General features: G+C 51.6%; 1 protein-coding gene across 1 annotated transcript in view; it reads left to right on the top strand.

Moving 5' to 3' along the window:
* Window positions 1-1,235: 1,235 nt before the first annotated feature.
* SHB (SH2 domain containing adaptor protein B) overlaps window positions 1,236-19,568 on the top strand; it is a 135,458-nt gene continuing 117,125 nt past the window's right edge. The window contains exon 1 of the mRNA XM_037494646.2: window positions 1,236-2,016. Coding sequence (XP_037350543.1) covers window positions 1,303-2,016 — 714 coding nt within the window. The 5' untranslated portion in view covers window positions 1,236-1,302. The remainder of the gene's footprint in view (window positions 2,017-19,568) is intronic.

Here is a 19,568-nt window from a genome sequence, read left to right as displayed (position 1 = left end):
GTGCACAGAGTTAAAGACTCGACTTCCTCAGAGGTGAAAAGGTAAGCAAACACGCCGACCTCCCCACAGCCTAGCGCTCTGATTGGTGCCAGGCCGGACCCCGCCGCCTATCCTGGCCGCATCCGTCATCTGGATTGCTAATACACTCATTAGCATAAAGATTACACCAAAGATCTGGCACCCGGGGATTGAACCGGAGTCTCCGTCCCCTTGAGAAGGGCAGAGTCGCCCTCTCCCCAAGGGTCTGGGCACCGCATTTTCTCCACTGGGACCGAGCTGTAAACTACAAAGGTCGCCCGCAGACCCTCTCCCGCACCCCACCCCCAACGGTGGGTATCCTTGGAATGCGCAGCGCGCGGGTGCCCCGGGAGGCAGCCGGGCTTAGCCACTGAGGCGGGCGGCCCCTCGCCCCAGGCGGTGGCGGGCTGTGGTCGCGCCGGGGCCGGCCGCGCCGCGGCACCTCTGCGCCCTCAGCCACAAGCCCGGGCCGGCGCCGAGGCCGCCGCGAGAGGTGGCGCGTGCTGCAGGGGAGCGGGGCGCCCGCCGGGGCTCGGGCGCGGGGAGGCGGGGCCTGGGCCGCGGCCCGGCGTTCCGGCCGAGGGGGGGCGGGCCGGGGGCGGGGCGCGCGCGGGCCCGGGGAGGGCGGGGCGGCGGCGCGGGGCGGGCTCTGGCGGCCCGAGTGTCACACACGCGGCGCCTCGGGAGGCGGCGGCAGCGCAGCGCAGCGGCGGGCGCCGCCGGGACGGGCACGGGCGCGCGGGCTCCGGCGGGCGCCGGCCGCCTTCCTCCGTCGCTCGCTCGCGCTTCCCGCCCTCTCGCTCGCCGGCCGCGGGCCCGGGATCGCCCCGGCGCCCCGGGGAAGGAAGAAGGGGGGCCCGGGCGCGCGGATAAGTTCCCTCGGCAGCCGCGGATCCCGGCCAAGGCGGAGGCTGCGGCTCCGACGGGGCAGGACGCGCCTCCCTGCGCAACGCACCGCCGCGCGTCCGAAGCGAGGGGCGCCCGGGCCTTTCGCTCTCCGCGGCGCCGCGGGCTGGGATCCCATGAGACGCGCCCGCGGGGGGCGCGAGATCCGAAGCCCGGGCAGCGCGCGGCGGAGGCGGAGGGCGGTGCTGCAGCTGCCGGAGCGCGCGAGCGGCCGGCAGGAGGCGGCGGAGAGAACTTGAACTTGGCGTCGGGAGCGGGCGCCCCGGACGCCCCCCGCCGGGGCCGGGGCGCCGAGGGACCTGGGCGGCAGCGCTGCCCCCCGAATGGCCGCGGCGGCGGACCGGGCTCCCGCGCCGCGGCCCTAGGCGGCCTCTCGCCATGGCCAAGTGGCTGAACAAGTACTTCAGCTTGGGCAACAGCAAGACCAAGAGCCCCCCGCAGCCGCCGCGGCCCGACTACCGCGAGCAGCGGCGCCGAGGCGAGCGGCCCTCGCAGCCCCCCCAGGCCGTGCCTCAGGCCTCGGCGGCGGCCTCGGCGTCCTGCGGTCCAGCCGCCGCCTCCTGCTTCTCAGCCTCGTCGGGGTCGCTGCCCGACGACAGCGGCAGCACGAGCGACCTCATCCGCGCCTACCGCGCGCAGAAGGAACGCGACTTCGAGGACCCCTACAACGGCCCCGGCTCATCGCTGCGCAAACTGCGCGCCATGTGCCGCCTGGACTACTGCGGCGGCGGGGGGGACCCGGGCGGGGGCCAGCGCGCCTTCTCGGCCTCGTCCGCGTCGGGCGCCGCGGGCTGCTGCTGTGCCTCCTCGGGCGCTGGCGCCGCCGCGTCGTCCTCGTCGTCGTCCGGCTCCCCGCACCTGTACCGCAGCAGCAGCGAGCGGCGGCCGGCCACGCCGGCGGAGGTGCGGTACATCTCCCCCAAGCACCGCCTCATTAAGGTGGAGAGCGCGTCGGGTGGCGCCGGGGAGCCCCCGGGGGGCACCTGCTCGGGCGGTCGCACCTGGAGCCCGACCACCTGCGGGGGCAAGAAACTGCTCAACAAGTGTGCGTCCTCGGCTGCGGAGGAGAGTGGGGCTGGCAAGAAAGACAAGGTAAGGCGCCCCTTGACCTGGCCCGAGGTTCCAGAGCCACTGTCCACGCCGGGAAACTGGTTCCTAGTCCCCGCAGCAACTTTGGGATAGGACCCTAGAACCAGCGTGCTCCTGTGTTCGTGCCTTCTGCCTCCTCCCACGCGCTTTCCCCGGGATCACTGGCTTCCTGGCATAATGTCTGTGGGTGCTGCTCTCCTCTCCAAGCGCGCAGTCAGGTGCTCGCTTCGCAAGCAGCATGACAAGAGCGTCCCGCCCTGCCTGGCCCGAGAGAGAGACATCTAGCCAGTCCTTCCGGCCCCTGAGGAGGAGGCAGAGCTGTCACGACTTAAAAGAGCCTTTACTCTTGTCTTCCCTCCACGCGCCCCCCGCCCCTACTCTGTAAGTTGGGCAGCCGAGGTCCAGGGTTGGGAAGGGATTCGCCCTATGTTACACAGCTTTCTTGGTGGCAGATCCGGACTGACTGTCGCCAAGCGTGTACATGTAAATCCCTCCAAACGCCTTGGCCTGCCCCACCCCATCTCCCCTGGCCGGATCCAGCTCCAGCTTTCCAAGTCGGGGAGGCCTTTTGTACTGGAGCTGTCCTGGGAACCCCCACGGGTGCCTTCTGGTTGAAACCGCTGCCTCCAAGAGCGATCCACTCCGACCCTTCAGTTCTTCCCACTTGGCTCCCGAAAGGGTCCACCTTTCAGGCCAGTCTGGAAGGCAACCCATCTCCAAAGTCTAAGCCTTTTCCTTCCTGACCGAGTCCCCGCGCCATACTGTCGGGCATGAGGGAGACTACTTTGTGACAACCCTCCTGCCTAGTTTTATCTGGCCATCTTGACATTACACCCCCCAACCCCTTTTGAAGCTAGCCAGTTAATTACAGCCGCTCCGGGCCCTCTCCTCCTCTTTCACACTCCTTTGTGGCCCTCCCTTCCCCTATAAAACAATGTTTGTTCTGTCTACTTCGGGTGAAGGGCAGTGTTTTGATTACCTATGAGGCCTAGTGCCCCATGCTGTCAGGCTGCCGCCCCTCTTGTTCTTCCCATCACCTTCTCCCAAAGGTAAACTTTTGCCCAGGCCAGGCTGGGGGACTGATAAAATTAAAAGGAAAATTGATTTCCTTTCAGGACTGGATGTCCGGGCTGGATGTCCACACTGGAGGGAGATAGGCTTCTACCTGCCAGCTAGTGCTTGGAAAGGGACTTTTTTGTTTTCCAGGTGGGAGGAGTAAGGGGTTGGCTCTCCTTTAATTTTTCTGCCTGACTTCCTCTCCCTGAGATCCCAGGTCCCTTGAATGGATATCCCCTCCCCTGGGGGTGTGTTGCTTGGGCACTGGAAGGTCCCACCTCCCCCTGGGGCCAGTTTGGGGACATACCTAGGTAGTGTGGACTCTGGGCTTCCTAAGCCCCCAGGATGCCACACCTACCTGACAAGGAACTGGAAGCTAGGTGGCCACTTTGTGCTCTGTGGGGGAGGGGAAGAGTTCCCCGGGAGCCACCCCAATCACAGGCTGGTGATTGATCTGTGAGGGAAACCCCAAAGACGATTCCTGCCTCCTTGTGTACAGTCCAAGGTTGGCTAGTGCTAGCCTGGGAGAACCTGAAGTTCCTGGATGTAGAAGATGTCAGGAAGGTTTAGGCCTGGCTGGCTGGGAAAGCTCACAGCCAATGGTGTTGAACTACCTTGGTCCTTCCCCCTTGTTATTTACTTATGACGCCCTCCCAGGCCACAGGTCTCCTTTCTCTCCTGCTATTCATACTTCTGCCTGCACACTGAAAGTCTTCTTGTATGGCTTCAAAACTTTCGTGAACATTTTTTCCTAATTACAGTTAAGACTATCTCAAATCCTGAGGAGTAAAGTCTTTTATAGTTGGAATATCAAGCGTGGTAAAGACTTGGCTTCGTTTTTGCCATCAAGGACTCTGGGTTTCCTCTGCTCTCTCTGCTGGGTGCTGAGAAGCCCCCTTGGTGAATGCTGTGATGGGTTCTTTGGTGGGCCTTTGTGTTACGGGAAGCCAGGAGGGGGCTGGCCCCTGGAGTGTCTGGTAGGTGGAGCACACCTGGGGGGTGGTGCCGTTTGTTGGCTGCGGTTTGCTGTGGTAGGGAGCCTGTTGCTAAGAGAATTGCAGCTTAAGCCCCTGTGACTGTGTTAGAATTGGGCAGGACCCCAGAGGGGCAGGGAGGACCTTGTAAGCTAAGCACAGAGAGGGCCAGCGATGGGATTCAGTTGCTCAGGGATGTGAGCAGGTAGGATTTTTTGGGAGATCTTTGGGAGCATTTCATGGACAGGGTAATAACTTGAAGCCCTTTGATCTTTTGAGAGGTTGTTCTATTCCTTGGGACTGAGGGGTTGCAGCTACCAGATGTTCTTTCTAAAGAGGAGGGGAGGAAGCCAGGGAGGATCACAACATGCTGTGGTTCTCAAATCAGTACCTGGAGGGCTGCTTACAACAGACTGCTGAGACCATTCAGTCTCCCACAGTTCAACAAGCCTGGTGTGGGGCCTGAGAATTTGCATTTCTCTAACAAGTTCCCAGGAGATCTTTGCTGCAGATCCTGGGAGCAATTCCTTCTGAACTCTGCCTCTGGGTCTTACAGGTAGAGCCCTTTGGGAGACAAAAACTCCAGATGTTCTCATCTCTGTCCTCTGCGTGGGCCTAGTTTCGAATCTAGGGGCTAACACCTACCCCCTATTTCTGGCCAGGCAGTGAGGAGGTAGCCTGGTTTTCACATTATTTCCAACCAGATGGTGTTTGGAAGGCCAGGTCCTTTTTTAAAAAAAAAAAAATTATTATTTTTATTTTTGCATGCATGCAAGAACTGGGTTGTAGGCCAGAGGTGCGGGGGATGGGGGGGTATGTGAGAAGATTCACCAGGGACAGAGTGGGGAGCAGAACAGGCAGATCTACTAAAATACACTGCTGAGGGGAGCAGTGGGCGAGACAGGAGAGGTCTGCTGCACCATGTGGGTCAGTTCCCTGGCTAGGGGTCGAACTCAGGCTGCAGTGGCTGCTGATAGCTTTATAATAGTGAGACTTTCGCCCCTGCGCCACCAGGGAGGTCTGGAAGGCTAGGCTTATTATAGATCCAGCCTTGGACACCCCAGGCCTGCTTTCTGTTCCCTACCCATGGATCCAGGAAAACCTACTTCTAGCACCCCACTTCATCTCAAGCCAAACTTCCTTTGATAAATTATTAGAGGCTGTGGAATGCCCCCTGTGTACCAAGCCCTGTTTTTTTTTTTTTTTTGAAGATTTTTTTTTTTTTTTTTTGAAGATTTATTTATTTATTTATACGATCACTGGGTAGTCAGAAGTGTGGGAGGGTGAGAGAATTCACCAGATCCAGAGCGGGGAGCAGAGCAGGCAGAAGGACCAAAGTACACTGCTGAGGGGAGCAGCGGGCGGCAGGAGGGATCTGCGCGCCATGCGGGACCCTCCTCCGGTGGCCGGGGAGCAGCCGGGGATCGAACCGGCTCTGCAGAGGCCGCGGGCAGCTTCGCAACCCAGCGCTCAACCGCTGCACCACCGGGGAGGCGCCCAAGCCCTGTTTGTTTTAACAGCAGACCTGAGTTGACAATTACCATGGTGTGGTAATCTGTTGGCCCAGATTTTCCTTTCCATATCTCCATTTCCACCCCCCACTCTGGTTTTTCTTTGGGGGTTCCCTCTCCTGCCACCCTCCATACCTGTGTTATGTACTTAGCCATCCTCCTGTTCTCCTAGATGAGTCCTAGGCACACACATTTTCCCTGCCATTGCCAGCATCCAGTTTGGGGCATTTTCCCTTTTAGAACCACATAGAAGAGAACCTGTGTTTTCCACGGGGCCAGCTTTTACCCAACACTTACTTTGTGCTGGGAGACCTCTTAGTACCAGGGTAAAGTAGGAGGAGAGACTTGTCAGTAATCTCTGACCTCAACCTCTGGAGGAGATCAACACACATTGTCTTTTCATCATTTGTTTCCCAGTGCTTTTGTCTTGGCAAATTTGATGAGGTCTTCACCTAAGAGCCAAATTCTAGCTGGCTCTGGAGGTGCAAGTGGAATTTCAGTGCTGGGAAAAGAGGTAACTGCAGCCTGCAGGGACGCATGTGTGTGTGTGTAAAACCTCAATGTGGAATGTGTTCTGGGAAAGCAGAGCTTTCTTGTAGTGATCCTCGGTTGGAGAATGAGAAAGGACAATGGGAGATAGGTGGAGCCAGAATTTGGACTCTATAGGGGAGTTCTGGAAGACTCTGGAGCCAAGGAAGGGATGAATTCAGAGCCATGGTTGATGAGCATCACAGGCAATAAATATCCATACCTGTTTAGTGGGGGAAAAGGGTCAGAGTTAAAGGATATATGCACACACACACAGAGTATAGTCCAGGTGAAAGACAATGAGGGTCTGAGATCCTGGGAGGAAGAAATGAAACTTTAGGTAGAAATACTATTCCTTTAGGTTGTCATTATAAAAAAAATAATGACAAAAGAGGCTAGTCCTTTGGCAGTTTTCCTTTTGTACAGCCAAACAGGTCTCATCCAGTTACGTTTTCTGCTGAAGTCTTGTTTCTTTTATCATAATTAAGTAAATGTTTCCGCCACAACTGAGAAAGGCAAGATGCATCATGACATCAGTTCCCCAAGTTTTAAATACACACTAATATGCACCAGCCCTTTATATTTTGTCAGTGTTCACAACATTAAGTAACACATTTTCTAAGGAATAAACATTATGTCTAACGTTCTTTCTTTTTTTAGGCATTCAGCAAACAGTTTCTGAGTGGCCTGCTAGGCCAAGGACATTCAGAGAGAATAAGGGGTGGCGGCTTCCCTAGAAGGAAGCTTTTTAGTCAGCAAATACCAGCTTCTCCAGGTCTGGTCTAGGAGACAGATGTGGCCAAAAATCTACATCATAACCCGAGGAATGCAGGATAGAAGTCTGTACAAAAGGTTAGGAGGATCTCAATTCTGTGTGGGCAATCAAAGAGGACTTTTAGGAAGAAGTGGCATTGAACTGATTCTGAAAGGATAAGTAGAAATTCTCCAGGCAGGGAAGTGGGGAGGAGGGCTCTCTCCATCCAGAAGGGACAGAACAAAAAGGTCTGGAGGCTTTGGAGAGAGTGGTAGGAGGCCCAATGGGACAGGAATAGTGGGGGATTATAGAGGGAAAATGGAGCCACAAAGGGAAGAGTGTCTCAGGTATCTTGCTGTGGGTTGTGACTTGTCTTTTGGTCCTTCACTTAAAATCATTGATGTGGGGCCAAACATTAGTTAATCAAATTTCCATTTGATTAACAGTCACTTCCTCCAATTCTTAGAAAGTAATTGACGGAAATGGTAACAGTCGAACTTGGTAACTGGTTTGGCTTGGGACATGTTCTCCTTTGAAGTCCTATCTGGTGAACGTAGGGTAAGAGAAATGCTATGGATGTTATGTCCGCTTTTCCTTGTTGATTCCCCAGAAGAGAACTAGGCTTCATTTATTTGGTCATTTAATTCTCGCCATCACCCTTGGGGAGGATGTGGCATTGTATTGGTTTGCTGTTGCTGCCTAACAAATCACCCCAAACTCTGGTTTTGAACCAGGGGTGAGCAAACTTTTCTTAAAGGTCCAGACAGTAAATGTACTTAAGGATGCAGGCTGAACAGTCTCCATCATCAACTGCCAGTGTAGCGTGAAAGCAGTCATAGTCAGTTATAAACTGAAGGGCATTAACTATGTTCCAATAAAGCTTTATTTGTAAAAACAGGGAACTTGACTGTGGGCTGTAGTTTCCAACACCTGCTTTACACAATAAGGCTTTATTTTTGTCCGTGAGCCTGAATATCAACTAGTCGTTTTTCTAACCTCAGTCAGGCTCACCCAGGCATCTGCGGCCTGTGTGGGGCAGGTCTGCAGCACTCCTGATTCTAGCTGGCTCTCTGGCTCGCCTGCATGTGTGGGGGTCAGCTGGTTTAGGATGGGCTTGGCTCAATTCCATGTGGTCACTCATTCTCTAGTAAACTAGCCTGTTCCTAGGATGGTGGCAGGGTTCCAAGAAAAAGAGAAGCCCTTAAGTTTCCTTGAGATTGAAAATTGGCACACTATCCCATCTTCTGCATTCTGTTGACAATGCAAGTCCCCAAGCCAGCCAGGAGTCAAGGAGAGAGGCAGAGCTGCCAAGTCTAATAGCAAAGGTCAGGAATATGGGCAGGCTATGAGTGAGGGGCTTTGGTGCCATCCATCTACCATAGCTGGTATTAGTCCTGTTTTCTAGATAAGGAAACTGAGGGTTAGAGGTTAATGACTTGCCTAATGTTACCCAGCCACTAAGTGACAACCAGGATCACACGTTTGTAGTCTGCGTTCAAGACCTGTGAGCTTCTTCTATGTGCGATTTCCTTCCACTCTGCCATCTCTAAATGGAGATGGTGAGGTTCTGATGTTTACTGAAAGGTGCAGTGGTGTCTCCTTACCCCTTCTCCTGCTCTTCCTCTACTTGCACCCCTCTGCCCGAATTCCTACCCCATTCAGTCTGGGCTTTGGTGGTCCCCAGACGAATGGCCAGAGCTGGCTTTTCTCTCTCCGTCCCCCATCTGCTTTGGAGTTCCATAAATGAAATGTTAATGCAGCACTTGAGTTATTTTATAGAGAAAATCTGCCCACAGAGTTGGCGCTTCCCAAGGGACAGCTGCACAAAACGTGTGTCTTGTAACTGTCATGTCTTCTCATTCGAACGCCAAGCGTTGTCTCCCTCCAAGGATTGGCAAGGCAGGGTACGCTCTGTTTTAAGAAAAAGATAAGTGGTGCCTTGGTGTCCTTATCAACAAGAAACCTGAGTTTCCTTAGAGGAGATCAGGTGACCATCTAATCTAACAATCTCAGAACATGACTGATTTCCCCTTTACTTACCCTAAGACTTGACCCAGTCCTCTCCCGCCCCCCACAGCATTTCTGACCCATCAAAAAGGTGTTAAGGGCAAGTGTAAAACATGCGTGGCTTCCTCCAGACATTTGGCCCAGCTAAACTTGCGTGTGGTCCGCCCCTCCCTTGGGCAGTTGAACTTGGAGCTGACCTTCATATTTTGAGTTGCAAGAGCCCGGAGGTAGTGGCCTGTGGGGAAGGGGTAGTTAGGCTTGGCCCTAGAAAATAAATAGGAATTTGTGGCTTTGAAGCTGACTACTGAGATGCTGGCTGGCTGATGATGGCAGTCTACCCGCCCACTTTCTGAGGTTGGGTGATAATGGTGGTGGAGGATTTCCTGCAGGATGGAGACTGGCTGCGGTGGTCTCTGCCTCCCTGACTTTGCGTCATTGGTTTGGCCACTGCCCGAGCTATGTGGATACAGGCATGAGCAGGGGATGGAGTGGTGACTGCGCCTAAGAAGCGTATCTTCTGGTGAAGATACAGGAACCAAGGTTGGGACACAGACCTTTATGGCAGAATTTATATATAAACAATGTCGTGTTGGTGTGCTGAGAGTGATCCTGGCACAGAAGATGTTCTGGGCAGGGCCTTGATCCCATGGCACCAGAGGAGAAGCAGGATGAGGCTAGTTTCAATTGAGGGAAGCAGGGAAGACTTCTTGGAATAAGAGGTATTTGAGGGCCTCCCCGGTGGCGCGGCGGTTGAGCTCTGGGTTGCGAAGCTGCCCGCAGCCTCTGCAGCGCCGGTTTGATCCCCGGCTGCTCCCCGGCCACCGGAGGAGGGTCCTTCATGGCGCGCAGACCTCTCCTGCCGCCTGCTGCTCCCCTCAGCAGTGTACTTCGGTCCTTCTGCCTGCTCTGCTCCCCGCTCTGGCTCTGGTGAATTCTCTCACCCTACCGCGCTTCTGACTGTACCCAGGGCTTGTATAAATAAATAAATCTTAAAAAAAAAAAAAGAGGTATTTGAGCATGGAAAAAGTAGTTACTTGAATTAAGGGAGCTTTCCACCATAGCAGTACTAGCCAATACTTCTGTTGTATATACTCTGAGCCAGGCACTGTTCTGTGTGCTTTATATGTGTTAACTCTTGTTCCTCATCAATGTTCTTTGAGTAAGTGCTACTCTCAGTCCTATTTTACATATGAGAAAACAAGGCACAGGGCCTCCTTGGTGGTGCAAGGGGTTAAGCACCGCCCTATGAAGCAATCCGCAGCCTCTGCAGCACAAGTTTGATCCCCAGCCAGCCAGGGAGAAACCCACATGGCGAGGCAGACCTCTCCTGTCTCACCTGCTGCTCCCCTCAGCAGTGTATTTCAGTCAATCTGCCTGTTCTTTTCCCCACTCTGTCTCTGGTGAATCCTCTTACCCCCCACATCTCTGGTCTGTACCCCAGCTCTTGTATGTATAAATAAATAAATCTTTAAAAAAAAAAGAAAAGAAAAGAAAACAAGGCACAGAGAAGTTAAGTAACTTGTCTAAGATCACAAAGCCAATGATATTAAAGCCAGCCCTGGAGTCTGTTTTTAACCACTGTGCTGGGTCACCTCAGGCTGCACAATATTGTGCCTTATTTGTGGCTAGACTAGTTCTTTATAAAAATCCCCTCTGTCGATATTGTAGGAGTGATTGAGTCCTACTGATTTGTGTAATAAACATTCCGTAACCTAAAGGGCATTCACACCCGTGATTTATTTGATTCTGAGCCAGTCTGTGAGGAAAGTGCTATACTTAGTCCCCATTTTACACTTGGACAAACTGAGGTTCAGGGGAAGAGAGGAGCCTACCCTTACCTCGCAGCAGTGCTGGCAGAGCCTTGGCCATGCTGTTGACCTCCGTCCTCAGCCCATTGCCCTTTGTGCCGGGGTGTTGTGGAGATGGGTTGGCCAAAGCTCCAGTCCACAGGAAGGGTGACAGCTGATTGATTTCCGGTTCTTTCTGTGTTTTGATTCTGGAATGCTTTACTGAGACCATTAAGGAACATCGACAGAGGACTTTGCTTCCACAATGGAATTTTCCTTCTCTTCCTGTTTGGTATTTTCCAGTAATATTTCTATTAATGTTTCACTTTCAGAGGCACTAACTTCCTGAGAATTTGCGCTTTCTCAACTGCTGAGCCAGGACGAATTGAATTTTCCTCTAAATCATTCAGTTCCTTTCCTTTTTCTCTAAGGGGAGCTGTCTGGATTTCCCATTATGCAGTAGAGGAAGGATCTTAGAGGTGGGTCTAAGGGATGGAGAGAGAATTAGTCAGGGCCCTAGGGAATGACTCAAGCCCTCTGTTTTCCAAGCAGCACTTAACAGTAATGGTCAGAAAGGGGCTTCCCAAGGCCCGTGAGGGAAGATGTGACTTGACAGGTGCATGGGGAGGGGCCCACTGCTGGGCCTTCATTTGCAGGCTGGACTGAGTCCTCGGCGGGGCTGTGAGAGCCCATGCCAAGTCATTTCTCCTCCTTCATTCATTCAGCAGGCAATTGTTGAGAGCCTGCTACGTGCTGGGTATTGTTCTATTTAGGTCTGGGGATACAGCAGTGAACAAAGTGGATAAAAATCCATGCTCCCTGCACTGGCGCTGTCCTGAGAGAAGTCAGGCAAGTGCAGAATATCAGGTACAGGGATGGAGAAAAGCAAGCCGAGAGACTTGGGTGGACCTGAGGGTGGGATGGGGTGAGGACTTGGCTGAAGGATGTAATAGTGTAATTCACACAGCCCTCTGAAGGAAGGGCATTGAGGACAGAGGGAACAGTCGGGGCAAAAGCCTGAGGCAGGTATTTCTGGGAGATCAGGGAGCCTGTGCAGGGGAGGTGAGGTCTGAGAGGTAGGATGGGGGAAGCACTTGAATTTGGGCTTGAGATGGGAGGCCAGTGGAGAGTTCTGAGCAAAGGTTTTAAGATCACTCTGGCTGATAGACTGGAGCATAAAAAAAGGGAGGCCGAGACTAGTTGGGCGGCCAGTAGCTGGTGGAACCGGCTCTAATAGTGGCTGGCGAGGAGAGAGAGATTTTGGACATGAGAAGGTAGAGCTGTGGGATTTCCTGACTGGTGAGATAAGAGTTGTGAGGGGGAAGAAGAGTCAAGCATGACTACAAGGTTTGGGTTCCAGCAATGGCAGGAGGAGTGTATTAGCTAAGACAAGCAGGACCTGTGGCTGGGGGCAGTCCTGGCTCTGCCAATGGATTTGCTTCAGCAGCTGGGTGCTTGAACTGAGAGCAAGACATGCTCTGCTCATCCCTCTGGGGCAGGAGGTTCCTGAGAACCCAGAGACAGGATGGGTGACCTCTCTCTGGGGTCGGGGACAACCACCAGGAAGAGGAGGCCACATGGCCAGGGGGGGCCAGAGGAAGGTGCAGTGGGGCATTCCAGACAGTGGGTACCCTTTTCTTCATAGAGACTGGGAACAAGAGGGGAGCACTGCTGTGCATTCAGCTGTCGCCAGAGGCTGGGGCTCTCCTCTGTGTAACTGCAGGTGATAGACCTCCCCTGCCACTAGTCTGAAATCGCCCAGTTCTCCAAATTCACAAAGGGCTGCCTGCTATCTCTCAAGCCTGAGCTGGGACTCGAGAGAGGGAGGACAAAGATAGTGTGAGCATGAGTGCCTCTGCTAGCTCTCTGGGGCCAGAGGTGGAACCTGCTGCCACTGTCAACTAAACAGAGCATTTTGCTGCGGAGCTCTTGTCATTGTTGGTAGAGATCTCCATTATATGGGGGTTCAGTGCTTCAGGGGCTACATGGAGGAGGCAAACTGAAGGAGGAGCAAGGAAGCTCTCCTACTTTCTCCAGGCCATGGCTGCATTCTAAAAATGAAACTGACCAGAAAGTTCTTCCCAGTGTAGCCTCACTGTTTTGTCAGACCTGCACTCCCAGAAAGCCAGACGGACCCATAATCCTTCTGGTGCATTCCAGAGCCACCATGTGATTTGGGGCCTGCGTGGCCTCTGTGGAATGGGGCAGCCGCTACCGGCCCTTCCGTGTGGGGCAGATGCTAGTTGGCTGTGTTCTGAGGCTGCTCCTCAGAACTGCAGGCTTGGATTTTTTCTATATATTTCGATGTTTATCTCAATGTTAATTTTTTTTAAAGATTTATTTATTTATGCATACAAGAGCTGGGGTACAGGCCAGAGATGTGAGGGGTGAGAGGATTCACCAGAGACAGAGTGGGGAACAGAACAGGCAGATTGACCGAAGTACACTGCTGAGGGGAGCAGCGGGCGAGATAGATCTACTGCGCCTGGTGGGTTGCTCCCTGGCCAGGGATCAAACTCGTGCTGCAGAGGCTACAGATTGCTTCATAGTGCAGTGCTTAACCCCTTGCACCACCAGGGAGGCCCTCAGTGTCAATTTTTTTCTTCCCCTTTTAATGAAATCAAGACAAGTTTGGTATAGAAAAGGTAGATAAGCAAAACCAAAATAGAAACCAACTCTAATTCTATAACTCAAAGAAACCTCTGTTAATATTTCACTGGTTTTCTAGGTAACCCTTTTCCAAAACATCGCTATACTTTTCCCCTCTACAAAAAAATTAAATAATACTGTGTGTATCCATTTATTTTCCTTTTTCTTTTTTTTTTGTTAAGATTTATTTTATTTATTTATGCATACAAGAATTGGGGTATAGGCCAGATGTACGAGGGGTGAGAAGATTCACCACAGACAAAGTGGGGAGCAGAACAGGCAGATCTACTGAAATATACTGCTGAGGGGAGCAGCAGGCGAGACAGGCGAGGTCTGCTGTGCCATTTGAGTTAGCTCTCTGGCTGGGAAATAGCTTAATAGCACTGAGATGAGGCTCTTCCTTTTTCTTGAAGACATGGGAAGAGTAAACACTCAGTAACAGTAACTTACTGGCTAAATAGTATTCTTTTGGCGCATTTAGGCTCTTCCTAGTCTTTGCTGATTTAACAGCGCTATAATGAACATCTTTGTCAACCAATTCTTTGCACAAATCTGTGATTATTTCCTGGAATTGATTCTGAGAAGGAGAATTGTTGGGTAAGAAGGTAAAATTTTTATTACGTGCTTTCAAATTGTATTCTAGAAAGACTTTACAAGTTTATGCCTGTTTCACTGTTCTCTGCCAATACTGGGAATTCTAATGTGATAGAATTTGCAATTTCTTGGGTTACTAGCGCACACACACGCATCGAACCATTTGCCTTTCTTTTCTAAAAGTGTTTACTTACATCTTCTGTCCATTTTTTCTACTGCAGTATTTATCTTTGTATTGATTTGTAAGAGCTCTTTAGGTTGAGGATTATAGCCCCTTGCCTGCCATTTGAGTTCTGCATCTGGTAGTTATTATTGCTTAACACTGAATTATTTTCACTTGTTAAATCTGTCTCAGTGGTCTCCAGGAGTTCTTGAGTGTGCTACTTAGAAAAGTTCCGTGTTCCAATATCTACTTACATTTTCTCCTAGAGCTTTTAATGGTCTCTCTCTTTTTTTTTTTTACATTGAAATTTTAATCTGTCTGGAGTTTGATTTCAGGGTTTGAAGTAGGGTTTTAATTTTATTTTTCTGAATGGCTAGTCTGTGTCTGGACATCCTCTCCCCATTGCTTGCTCAATGATCTGTCTCTTTCTTCAGGTGCCTTTGTAGACCTAAATATTTTGACTCTGTCTCGCCCTGACTGCATTTAGGTCTCATCAGCTATTATGATAATGATGGTTTCACCTTGTCTTTATAAAATGACACCTTTCGTCTGCAGATATCCATGTGCTTATTACGCATTCAGCTCCTGACACCTGAGGGAAGTAACTGGGTATTAGCACTTCATCTTAGATGCCATACTTGACGCTACAGATGGGAGGAAGGCAGGAAAGCCTCTGCTCACCTCTGGTCAAGCTGGCTTCCCCCTCCAGGACCACAGAGCCGTCTGGATGTGTGGCTCACCCTGCCTATGTGGGCTTCATCGGGTGTGTCTGCTTTAGCTTTCACACGGTGGCTTTTGTGGAGACAGGCATGTAACATTTGGCTGTGTGTGTGGCCACCTCTTTTAGATCTACCAGGTTCCAGTGTTGACATTCCTGCAGGACAGTCAGGGCTAAGGAGTGAATATTGGAAAGGCCTGCTCTAATACAAGACAGAGTCTGGAGCCAGGGTAGAGAGGCAAGTGAGTAACTCCGAGGTGGAGTGCCCCAGGTGGGCACAGGTAGTAGTGCAGTACACTGTGAGGAGGAGCGTTCAGACTGAGGATGGGTGGGTAGAAAAAACTTGAAGGTGTGGCCTGTAAGACCACCTTATTTGGGTAACTTAATAATTTTTTCAGCCCTGTGAAAGTCCAATTCAAGTGATAATTCACATAGTTCTTGCCTGCCCCTCAAATTTTCTTGTCCCTCTCAGCCCAGGTATCCTGTATCTTCAATCAGCAAGAGACTCTTTCTGAACTCTTGTCTGTTTCTCTTTTTCTGGCTAAGACCAGTGTCAGCATTACCCATCCTGCAGCCTCCGCTGTGAGGTTTGACACTAATGAACCGGAATTGGAGGAATAGACTAAGTCCAAGAGTGTTCATGGGGAGTAAGTCAAAACAAAAATGCAGGCAGTTAAGCAACAGTGAAATTTCTGTGGTTGTAAGAGGTTGAAGGGGCCTATCTAATTCCCTTTACTATGTGTCACACCCTAGACCAGCCCTGACAGCACCATAGAAAATACTGAAAGTATTTTTCAAAATTTTCAGTTCTCTGGGCTCCACCCCACACTAGAGACTACATGGTTTCTGGGTAGCACTATTTTCGGAAGGTCCCCAGATGATTCTGATATGCAACCAGGTTGAAAGCTGATGTCCTGGACCTTTGTTTGGGGCTCACCCAGTTCAGTCCTCCCACCTGAAAACTTGCAGTGATGAGGGAATTTGTCACCTCCCAGGACATGTAACCACCCAATCCTTGTCACAGTTGGGCTTCACGGTGTTCTGATGTTCTCAATTTAGCATAGTTGGTTGAGTACATGCTGTTTACAGGAGCTCTGCTGGCTGGCCACCTATTCTCTGTAGATTCATCAACTGGGTTATTTGGACTCCTTGAGGTCAAGTAGAACCAGTCTGACCTTCCTCCACATGATGACCTTCATATGTGTGATCCTCTCTTCAAAGGCAGAGGAGGCTACAGGCTGTGACATTTCTGCACTGAGTCAGTTCACAGCCAGGACACTAACTGCAAAGGGCAAGGACTCCAATATTCCAATAGGGAAGGCATTGGTGAACCCCAAGTCTGGGAGCTGTCGGGACTGGAAGTGGCAGGTCAGAATAGGTTCCAAGTGGGTGGGCTGAAGTTAGCACTGAGAAGTTAATTGTGCGGACAGGTGACCAATTGGGGACCAAAGTCGACTCCCAGGTGGACATGGGGAGGATGGGGGAGGTTCCAGGGCAAAGAGAATAGGGAAGCAATTAGGAGTAGAGGGGAGCATAGGGAATCTCACCATGTAGGGTCTCAGCTCTGAGCAGGTAGCAAGTCTTAGTGAGAGTTTTACCGTCATGGTGTTGGGCACTGGGTGTTCTCTGTCCTGGTTCTTTGTCTCTTGTTGGGGGAGGGGAGTAGCCAGCTAGTCCAGGCAGTACAGGGCACCCAAAGCTGTTGATTCAAACACACAGGACCCTGCTGGTATCCACTGTGACAGTGTGAAATGAGCCCCAGTTCCTAGCCTGTAGTGCTTGGAGCTCAGTAACTTGGGACAAGTGATTGACTTTTCTGGACCTGGAATGCCCCATGTGTTCTGACGTGGGCATGATAATACATGGCATCTTCCGAGCGCTCTCTCTGTGCCTTGCACTACAGAACACTTTCCAGGTAGGATCCTCATGACAGGTCTTGGATGTGGTCCTGTTAAATAGAACCCCCATTTTACAGATGATGAAGACTTCTGGAGATGAGGTTCAGGGGCAGTGGCAGAGAATCCTTGTAAAATCATTTCTTTAAATGGCTGAGCGCCATGCCTAGCTTTATGCAAGTTTTTGTGTTCTTTTGGCCACAGTATGTCCGGACCTTAGCCTAACCTAGAACTCTGGGCTTCCTAGAGCCACAGTCAAATCAGTGTGGCTGCCCTTTCTGGCCTGGTAAGGTCATTCTTCTCCTGATGGTCAGTTTGTGGTTGACCCATGACTCCTTGGTGTTGCAGACTAGAAGGACACCTCTCCATTCTAAGTGCTTTAAATATATTAACTCACGGAGCCCTACCACACTCCCTCAGAGGTGAATTCTAGTAGGAGTCTGGTGAAAGTGAAGCAAACAATTTGATACATTGTTGTAGGTGACACAGGTACTAATGGGCATTGAGCTCTGGCAATCAGTCTGACTTTCTGCCCTTAATCTCTATGCCACCCAGCTGCGGAGAACAGTGACAGAGGATAGTTCTATATCACCTTGGGGGGGGGGTGGGTCGCAGAACCAGGAATCAAAAGTCCTTGAAAAACAGTAAGTCTCTGCTGTTGAAAAGCATCTGGTTTGGGCCAGATACTCATCTCCATATGTTCACAGGATAGCGCTGCCAAAGGAACAAAAGAAGTCTTCATGTAAGAGGTGACACAGGAGATGGGCTATGGATAGGAATGACTTGGATATTTAAAGATTGGTGGGCATTCAAGGGTGTCGGGGTGGGGGGGCTGGGGGTGTCCTGTCAATGGTCCCAAGTAACTGGAAGAGAGGCTGTGGGAAGTCACACACAGGACCTGCAGAGCCCGGCCACAGGGATTGATTTCTGTCCTGTGGATAAGTAAAGAGCCAGATTCGTGCTTAGGAAAACCTGTCTGCAGCTTCATAGTATGGGTTAGAGTGTGGGTAAGGGACACCTAAATCAATTCTGGAGGTGGGGACCTCATTTAGGAGGACAGCAAATGCTTCAGGCAGGGGCAGCATGGACCTGCCCCCACTCTGCATCCTTAAGCTGTGAAATACTAGGACTGACTGCTCAGCAGCTCTCAGATGACACTTGTCGATGGAGGGAAATTGACCGAGCACTTGTCAAGGAGATAGATTTTTCTGGATCACTACTGTCAATGGCTGAGATGTCCTTTATGGGAGTTGGTGAGTTACCCAGTCCACCAGAGTATTTGTCTACATTCTGTCAGACTTGGATGGATTGCAACAGGGGCAGCAGGGACCCTGGGACCTGGGTTGGGAATGGAGATGTCTCCACGCGTGGTTCTTCTGGTAGTAGTGGGTAGGATGCAGCCTTGTTTCTGCAGAAACATGGAGCAGGAAAGGGCAGAACCACCGAACAGCCCACCATCAGGGAAGATTTGTGGGATGAAGGAGAGCGGGGAGTCGACACAGAGCTTGTTATCTGACGTTGAGATCAGAGGCGCAATTCTCCCGTTTAATGGCAGTGCCTCTTGGAATTGGAAGGCATCCTAGGATGTCTGGGCAGACTATAGCAGGTAGAAGGAAGCCATTGGAAGAAGGAAATGCAGAAGGGAGAAGGGAAAACTAGGATTCTGACCTTGAGAGGTCATCCTCCACGGGCAGATGCTCTTAGAGTAAGTGTGCGGGAGCCTTCAGGTCCCTAGAGGGGAAGAAACATTAGCCTGGACAAAGATGTTTGCTGAGCTCAGTTGAAGGCCCCCCTGAGGATTCCTGGCCAATTCCTTCCACATTCACCGCTGAGTCAGACAGTGGGGATCTGGCGCTCTTCAAATCCAAAAGGGGAGCTTTTTAAAGATCCAGGAGTAATTTGCCAGCAGTCCAGTTCAGGGGACTCTTGCTGCACACTGGGGCACACGCTTGGCTGGCAGTTGGCTCCTGCTTGCTGAGTTGCATGGCTGGGGGTCCATCTGAAAGCCATCTGTGGTGTGACTGGGAAGTGACAAGATGGTGGGAATTGGTGTCATCACTTCCTACTCACCCACAGGGTAACTGAGAACATTGCCACGGCCCGGATCACACGCACAGGCCCCGGGCTGAACGCTGTCCAAGTGCAAGCGTGCATCTGCCTTCCTTCCACAGTGATACTTGTCTGCACTCTGGATTCTGATTCTTTGTCACCCACAGACTAGGGAAGAAGTGCGTCTTGTTTAGAAAAAGCAGAGGAACTATCCTGTATTCTGCAAACCCTTTGTTTTGCGGATTCCTTGGAGATGATTAGGCGTGAAGCCCCCAGAGGAATCTGATACTGCCCATAGTGACAACTCATGGAGGTTGCTAATGAACAGTTTGGAGGTAAGAAGGTGTAGTCAGCGTATGGGGATGAGGACATCCATTTATTTATTTGGTATTCAGTTCCTCTCCCTCTAAATTAGAAATGCATTTTTTATACCTGATCCTTTGGGGAAAGGTCATCCCAGAAAGAAACATTAGCCTGGACAAAGATGTTTGCTGGTCTCAATTGAAGGCCCCCCTGAGGATTCCTGGCCAATTCCTTCCACATTCACTGCTGAATCAGACAGTGGGGATCAGACGCTCTTCAAGTCCAAAAGGGAAGCTTTTTATTTTTTAAGATTTATTTATTTATACATGCACTGGGGTACAGGCCAGAGGCGCGGGAGGGTGAGAGAATCCACCAGAGACAGAGCTGGGAGCAGAACAGGCAGAAGGACTGAGGGGCGCAGCGGGTGACAGAAGAGGTCTGTCACACCATGTGGGAATCTCTCCTGCAGGGCGGCGGGAAGCACTGCGCTCAACCCACTGTGCCACTGGGGAGGCCCTTAAAAGGGAAGCTTTTTAAATATAGATCCAGGAGTAATTTGCCATCAGT

The sequence above is a fragment of the Talpa occidentalis genome, unplaced genomic scaffold, assembly GCF_014898055.3.
Source record: "Talpa occidentalis isolate TD23 unplaced genomic scaffold, MPIMG_talOcc4v2.1 talOcc4.7, whole genome shotgun sequence".
In the NCBI taxonomy this organism is placed as follows: domain Eukaryota; kingdom Metazoa; phylum Chordata; class Mammalia; order Eulipotyphla; family Talpidae; genus Talpa; species Talpa occidentalis.
Note: the sequence above shows the minus strand (reverse complement) of the source record. Positions and strands in the feature narration are given on the sequence as shown.